Raw genomic sequence first — 8,521 nt, forward strand, 5'->3', positions numbered from 1 at the left:
GGGGGTGCATGGTGTATGGACGAAAAGACCAATCTATATCTTCCATCCTAGGCCGGCCACCTCCAAGCAACAAGTTACACTCACCTCTTTTTCACACAACACATCCAAACAGACACTCCTGTCCTTCACCATTCCAAGTCCCCAGCTCTCTCTCCTCCTCCCATCCCTCAGCTCCTCCCCTCCCCCCTCCTCTCTCCCAGCAAGAAATCTTCCAAGTTCCGCACCTCAATTCCGCCCTAGCCCAACCAGCAACCTTTTGCCAACTCTGTTGATCTCTCTAGCTAGCCACAAGTCCACAGCGGCAGCGGATATCACACCACTTGCTCTTCGCCAGTTGCGAGAGGGATCAATGGAGCTGTTCCCGTCGCACCCGGACCTGCAGCCCCAGCTCCAAATTAGTCCACCCCCTGCCACCAAGCCAATGGACCTAGGGTTTTGGAAGAGGGCTCTCGACACCACCGCCGCCGCGGCCGCCGCGACCTCAGCATCAGCGGCAGCAACCTTCACACCCCCGTCCATCGCCAGGACATACCCCTCGGCGCCGGCAGCTGCCGGCGGCGGCTTCCATGCAGCGCACTACGGCGTTGCCGATGGCCACCTGGGCGGGCTGCAGTTCTTGCAGCACACCCAGCCCATCCTCCACGAGGTGCAGGACCTGGCGGCGATGAAGCCCATCCGGGGCATCCCCGTGTACAACACCTCGCAGTCCCTCCCCTTCCTCCAGAGCCAGCTCCACCACCACAACCACCACCACCAGCATTGCTACGACGCGATCGGCGGCGCGGCAGGCGGGCCGAGGTCGCCCGGCAAGGTCGGCGCGCTGCGGCTGGCGGCGCCGCCGGCCAAGCGGAACTCCCGTGCGCCCAGGATGCGGTGGACCACGTCGCTGCACGCGCGGTTCGTCCACGCCGTCGAACTGCTCGGAGGCCACGAGAGTATGTACTGCTAACTGCTTCTCGCGCGTTCAAGTGTTCGTTTTCTTCTTCTCCTGATTTTTCTTGCTCGTTAGCAGCCGTTAGATGATTTTTTTTCTTCTTCTAGCTAGCAAAGTAGGCAATCCCGTTGATCGAATCTTGCATTTCTTGTGCTGGCATTCAAAAGAGCTAGACAAGGATGCATGGGCGTATCCGCATAGTACAGGCTAAGCTCTATATATGTTGGTGAAGGAATTATTGTGTACTGTTTCTTATCCTTCCTCTCTTGCGATTGTGCAGGAGCAACGCCCAAGTCGGTTCTTGAGCTAATGGACGTGAAGGATCTAACCTTGGCCCATGTCAAGTCTCACTTGCAGGTGAGGGGATCTTGTTTAACTACATAAAGTCCATGGTTAGCTCATTGGTTATTTTTAATTGAGCTTTGATCACTTGTGTGCTAGCTCTCCTCAACGTACGTGTAGATCTACTACCACTTCAGATACTCCTTGATGTATGCATAACACACCTTGATTTGCAAGAGAATTCTACGTGCACCACTCGACCTTTAACGCATCATTTCTTGCTGCCGGAACAATATATAGTACTAGTATTAGTTTTAAATGTTTGGTGTATCTTCGGTCGGTCATGCATGTAAGAATAGTCATTCTACAGTTCACTTTCTGAGCAGTAAATTCCCCTCTTGCTCGTACCTCCTCCCTCTATCTCTATCCCTGTCTCCCTCTAGCTTTACCACGACGGGGTGAGGAGAGGGGAAGAGGGCAGCTTTTCAATAAAAACCCGAGATCAGCAGCTGAGCAGCACAAAGATAAGCATCCAACGGGAAGCAAATGCGTGCCATTAAAAAGAGGAACGTCACACACAGTCACCGGAGAGGGAACGGTGGATGGATGACACAGTGGACACATGTGCACACAGGAGCGCGCACACACACATCCATTGATATGAATATGAATATGATACACATCCATGCATGCTGTGCTGCCCAAGAGCAGACGGCCCGGCAAGTACAACCCTGCATCATTTCTCAATAATTAAGGGCTTCTCTGCCTGCACACAAGCTACTAGCTGATCGCGCCATCAATGCCCCAATTGTGCATATATGCCGCTGCCCGCCCCTGCCACCCGTATTTATTGATCCGTCTCGTAGACCACCACTACACACCTTTGACTTTAATACTTCTACTACACTGCTCATCCTAGCTTTATTTAGTCAGCTATACTTGCTGTGTATGCTTCCCTAGTTCATATCAGCGGTATTCATCAGTTGATTGTCTTGCAGATGTACCGGACCATCAAGACCACTGACCACAAACCAGCTGCTGCTTCATCCTACGGTATGATCAGTATTGTACAAGTGTCACCGGCGTCTCGGTATCCCAGTGACAGACACAGATCGACATAGCATTGGATTAGCAGTGAGTAGAATATTTATTTTGCAGGACAAGCCAAGACAATCATCGACATCCCTGACGACAGCTCCTTCGACATCGCCAACACCAGCGGGTCCGAGTCTTCAGTCCAGCAATCTAATCTTGACGGGAACGAGCATGGATCCAACATGTGCGCTCTATGGAGCAACAACTCGAGGTAACAACATACTACTCCCTCCGTCCCAAATTTTTTGTCTTACGTTTGTCTAGATACGGATATACCTAATATTAAAACGTGACTTGATACATCCGTATTTGGACAAACCTAAGACAAGAATTTTGGAACGGAGGGAGTACTACATACAACGCCATTGCTAGGTAGCTTCTTTGTTGGTACTCCTAGTTTTGTATTCTGGTCGATGCATGCTGCTATATCACATGAGAGAACAACGCAGTACCTAATCCTACACTAATATAATTCCCTCAGTGTTCAGTGCACCGGTGATGATCTCGGTTTGAATTTGTAGATTTATGTAGAATGATATATGGGCCCCTTCCCTTGCTACAATTATGGATTGCTCCATGTCAAACTAAATGTTCCTAGCTAGTGGGCTATTAATGGATATCAGTAGCTACTAGCTAGCAATAGCATGCACTTCAGAATTACTCCACACTGCTGGGCTCCGTCTTTTCTGCTATTTCAGGCGAAATGACAGAGCGGAGTACAGCTAGCTATAAGTCTATCAAAACATTCTTGTGAGACAGAAAAACTGCTTTGCAGATCTATATAACTCCAGAGTCCTTACAGGTCAAAAGCTGCTGGTAATTTCCTATAGAGCGCTAAAGCAACAAAGTACGCTTAAATACACGCGTACTACATGCTGTAGTAGTAGCACATATACATGTTTGGGCTCTTCATCTCATGTATGATGATGTCTACAGGTATTCGTCAAGAATCAACTGTCACATTACATACATAATTAATTGATGGATTATGCATTTAGAATGATATAATTGATCTAAAGAGGGTGCTTTTAGGATCAAACCACAGTCTAGCTAGTGCCTGCTTTAAGCAAAACAAACTCTTATTCCTTTGTCTCATTTTCTTTGTTCCTACCATATCAACCACCTCCAAGTGCTCACAAAAAGCACCAGGGCTCTACCTTTGTTCCATCTGCTCCCCATGATGGTGCAATCATCTCTTGAATATATTATACATTAAGCTCTTCAATTAAACATATCCGTCTAGCCATAGGCAGCAAAAGTGCATACATATATACTTTCCACGACTAGAATTAATTAAGCAGGCAATATAGTAGCACTACCATGGAATCTTGACCAGAAGTTACATCAGAAGCAACATGGCATATATATAGTGCTATACACAATTAATCTCTCTTGCATGACCAGGCGTAGCTAGCTCTTGTACACATATCTGTATGTATGTACAATCACATACAAGCATCCAGCCGTCCATGTACCATATACATACACACGTACTGTGGTACTCGCGGACTCTGCACGGCCAACTGTATAGCCATGTAATGTAACCCTAAAGTAAACTGTATAGCCATGTAGGATAGGGTGAGTAGTGTACATGTTTATTTAGATAATGACCGGGGAGCATATGATATGTATGTGCATGTACACACACATGTGGTGTAAGCAAGCATTGATCAGTGTGCCGTACCACATGGGTGAGTAACCAATGCAGCAAGCAGCTAGCTAGTTAATTACACAGCTTTTTACCTCCCATTAACCCCTCTGATAAAGCCAGCTGCTCGCCATTGACAGCATCTTAACAGTGAAAAGTTGGAGTTGCGCGCTTTGTTCCCTACGCCTTTTCCCGCCTCTCCTGTGTTGCATGCAAATGGACTCCCACTGAAGAAAAGATGTGTAGATAGATAGGCCGGCATTTGATTCTTTCATCAGCCCATGATATACAGAAAAGAAGGTGATACTTAATTCAATTCCTTCCTTTGTCTTTCTTTCCCTTTTGCTCGTGCAGCAGAGGGGCCTGGTCGTTCCACGGGAAATCAAGATCAGATGCCAACCCAGGCGACATCAAATCCTTTGAGGTTCGTACTCGCCTTTTTTTCCCCAAGGGAGTGATCATCATTACCATCTCCAATACCTCATCGACAATGGCCATGATATGCTTTGCCTTAGTTAGTGCAGTGGCGATCATTCCTCCTTCCATTTCCCGCATGCATGCATCTTTCCGGCGGCTCCCTGTGTGCAAAGTGTCGGCAGCATGCATTTCCTCTTATGATATATACCGATCGCAATCTGTTTAATCTGATGTTCCTTCTCCTTTACAATCGCAGGACGTGCAATCGCAGTGCCCCAATGTCGTCGCTGATGATGCCGCCGACCTGATGTCAGCTCCATTCCGATTGTCGGAGCTGGTCGTCGGCGCCAAGAAACCGAATCTGGACTTCACCCTAGGAAGAATGTAAGGCCGCCGTCGATTTGTCGACCGGCCGGCAACGGAAGATATGCGTAGCTAGCTAGCTATATGTGACCATCTAGAGATTAATCATCAGATGCATACTCGTGTGGCTCCCGCCCCATATGCACGTAACGTACGAAGAGGAGGAGGAGGGAACCAGAGGTAGGAGCTGAGAAAGCAAAAGAGGCAGGCAGCTGGGGAATTAAAGAATAAGACGAGACCACCGTTGATCTAGGAACAAAGTGCAAAAGGGGCTGGGGAGGGAGAGACATGGGTGCGTGCAAGTGTGCGTGCGTGGTAGAGAGATGGATAGTGAGATAGATAGGCTTTATCAAAGGCAGGCAGGAGCATGCAACAAGCTCGTTAGCTTGCCTGCCTGCCTAAAGGGCTTGCTTCTGGTGCACAACACACACACACACGATCGAGCTTGAAGAGTGTGTGCATGTGTGCGTGCACTTCATGGCATGCTGCCTGATGAGACAGAGCTGCTAGGTTAAGAAAAGGTCTCATCTTTTTGTTATGCCACAAGAAAGGTTTAAAGCTGAGATGCTTATGTTACATATATGCGTGTGTACTGTACCTATGGACCATGCAAGCATGTATTATGATGGATCCACCTGTCTTGCTCTCTCCTAGCTACTCCTATCTCCTAGCTAGCTGCTAGGTTGGAATCGATACCTTCCCTGGTCTGGATATCATTGGTGCAAATCTGGCTGGATTTGCAGTTCATAAGCTAAAGCGAATCAGTAAAGGTGATCAATCAACAAAAGGAGTATTTGGAGTAGTATGTTTGATCATATGTCTACCAAGTGGACTGCACTATACTTTTACCGCCACATCGATGGATCAGTCAATAATATATGGTCCCTCCACCCACCATGCATAAGGCATATTTTCATTGGTTAAGACAAGCCATTAACCAACAATTACTCTATTGCGGTCTAAAAGGAAAAAAATCGCAGTTACTCTATTATTGTGTAGTTTATGTGTCACAAAAATGATATACATTATTACTTATGATTGCACTACTGTATCACCTCCATACCAAAACTTAATTGTTGGTCAAAGCCTTGTCGTAAACAACCGAAAAAGATTATACTCAGACAATAGAGTATGATGTTTTGGACTCATATGGCTTTACTGTTGCCAACTTGTCGTTTTTTATATATACTTTGCTAGACTCTTTGTTAAGGCTGTGTGCATCTTAGCTATGCAGAGGCCGGGTGTCGCTCATTATGCTTTGTGTCCACTTGATGCTACATTATGAGTTAATAAAAGCGCCCTTTATCGGGAAAAAAAAGAGTATGATGCTTTCCCCAGTGTGTTAGTTGTGGTTTAGTTGGTCGAAGGTGGTGATGAATCCTAGTTGTAGTTTAGTTGCTTTCACCGTAGATTTAATTGGCAAAATATAAGTGATATACCATAAGAATTATATTGTTGGATTCATGTTCAAAAGAAGTTTTCATTGGTACTATTTTTGCTAAATAAGTATAAATTATATTTTGTTATGAAAATGTATGGTCAAATTTATCTTTGGCGGGGAAGTATATATAGTAAAAACTTGCAATTGAACCAGGACAGGGGAAGTAATTTAGGTACCTTGACCAATTGAAATGCATCGGAAAATATAAAGTGGTATGTGCCAAAGTTTGAATCGACCATACATCTTTTGTTAATATTCCATCAGTATTTATGAACCACAAGCATGATGTGTTGTTGGATTGACTTCAATGGCATCACGTTTTGTATAGCATAAATTGCTGGCCAAAACTTTAACTTACGCATCTATACTACACTATACATTAATTTGCAATGGATGAGTATATCATGTATGACATTGCCAAGAGTATGACCTCCTTTTGTATCAAAATAGAAGCATTTTTTTGGACTTCACACATTATCTAGTATGCAACTTTGACGATTACTTACGGTTGAGGATTTATGTATAATATTACAGAAAGTAATATCTTGAAATAATATTTAATCCCGGGGTATCATTTAAATCGAACCAACTTATGTCTTCTCTAGTTAATTAATGGTCAAACGTAAGGAAGTTTGAGTGCATCTCTCTAAAAAAGATATACTTTTAGAAGGGAGAAAATAGAACAATGAGTCAAAATGTTGTTACTTTACTCTATTTATTTTTCACGGTCTTGGGAACTTAGAATTTGATGATGGTTTTTCCCTGACAAGCATATAGAGACATGCAGTATAGTGTGAGGAAAGTGTAATCATGATATTTGATCTGTCAGATTATGATTCAATGCAGTTGATAAATTGTGTTGTACTCCCTCCGTTTCTTTTTACTCTGAGTATAAAATTTGTTCAAAGTCAAACTATGTAAACTTTGACCAAATTTATCACAAAAAATAGAGACAACATTTATAATACAAAAGTTATATAGTATGAAAATTAATTTCATGATGTATCTAATGATATTGATTTCGTATTGTGAATGTTGATATTTTTTCTTATATAGTTGGTCAAAGTTTACGAAATTTGCCTTCAGAAATCTTTTATATGCAGAATAAAAAAAAGAAACGGAGGGAGTAGTTAACTTGTTTTATAACTAGATGATATCTCATGGATCACCGCGGGGATACGTTACAATATATTTCAATGGCATTTGGTTGTGTGGACATGAATATATGAATATATAATATGAGAAATGAAATTGAAAATACATATGATTAAGTATTTTTTTTAATTAGTGTAGTTGATATAAAATATGATCAGCAAAATAGAGATTATTCATATGCGTGGTTACATGTTGAGATAGATCTTTTCGCATGCATGGTTGAATGTTTGAGGTAATACTACTGGCATCCTTTTCGACACAACCGTCCCCTCCTCTTCCAAGAAAAAGGCTTAGGGTTGCCGGTCCGCCTTGTCTCCAGTGGCCCTAGGGCCATCCAGACACGGTTGACCCCAGCCCTTGCCGGCGGGAGGGATCCTGCTTCATTTTAGGTGTTTTTTTAGTTTGTTTAGGATTTGTGCCCTGCTCCGGAAAGGCCGCTCCTTGAAGGTGGAATAAGGTTCTCCCTGCCTAGTCCCAGGGTTGGCAATGTGTTTAGCACAGTGAGAAGGCGTGTGGAGGTGTGTCTCCGACGAATCTAGTGGGATTCGGTCAGTGCTAGTCTTTGGTGGTTGTGCTTGGATCTTGTCTTCGTTCATGTGTCGGCGATCCTTTCGATTTATGGTTCTTTTGATCTGCAACGGTTGTTGTTCTGGTGCGCTCGTCTTATGAGGCCTTAGCAGGACGACTTCCCAAATGTCTACTACTAGTCTGCAACAAGTTTTGCCCGGCTCCTATGAGGAAGGGGCGCGCCTTCGACTCGCTCCGGTGTTTGTAGTTATCGCTAGGTGGTCTACGGACCTAGATGTAATTTTCGTTACTTCTGGTGTTCTTTCCACTGCCATGACAGATGTTGAATTGATCGAAAGTTTTTTTCCACAAAAAAAGAATATTTGAGGTAAAATGTTTGCATATTGAGAAAAAAATGTTAGTGTGGATCACATATCTATATATATAGGATGTGCTATGAAAAATTAACCAGGTAGACATGAAATGGTCACTTAAGCCAGGTCATTACTAAGACGAACGAGATTTCCTACTACTCCCTCCGGATATGAATATAGGGCGGGGACGGGTTTTTAGGTCCGCCATTTTGAGCAAGTAGTTAAATTGACGACCTAAATTCGCCCGACTAATATTCCTATCCACTACAGTAAACAAGGCATGGCTCTTGCGTCGTCCTTGATAT

At 44.1% G+C, this 8,521-nt stretch overlaps 1 protein-coding gene across 2 annotated transcripts; it reads left to right on the plus strand.

The window, feature by feature from the left end:
• The first annotated feature begins 9 nt into the window (after window positions 1-9).
• LOC119326601 (probable transcription factor KAN2) lies at window positions 10-5,373 on the plus strand. 2 transcript variants are annotated; one of them, XM_037600228.1, is made up of 6 exons: window positions 10-935; window positions 1,215-1,291; window positions 2,215-2,269; window positions 2,375-2,522; window positions 4,314-4,383; window positions 4,633-5,373. In XM_037600228.1, the coding sequence occupies exons 1-6, from the start codon at window positions 350-352 to the stop codon at window positions 4,762-4,764; spliced, it is 1,068 nt and encodes a 355-aa protein (XP_037456125.1). In that variant the 5' UTR covers window positions 10-349; the 3' UTR covers window positions 4,765-5,373. The 2 variants fall into 2 exon arrangements, with proteins under 2 accessions (XP_037456125.1, XP_037456127.1); XM_037600230.1 differs by having other exon boundaries at window positions 4,317-4,383.
• Window positions 5,374-8,521: the final 3,148 nt, after the last annotated feature.

Source organism: Triticum dicoccoides, chromosome 6B, assembly GCF_002162155.2.
Source record: "Triticum dicoccoides isolate Atlit2015 ecotype Zavitan chromosome 6B, WEW_v2.0, whole genome shotgun sequence".
Taxonomy (NCBI): Eukaryota; Viridiplantae; Streptophyta; class Magnoliopsida; order Poales; family Poaceae; genus Triticum; species Triticum dicoccoides.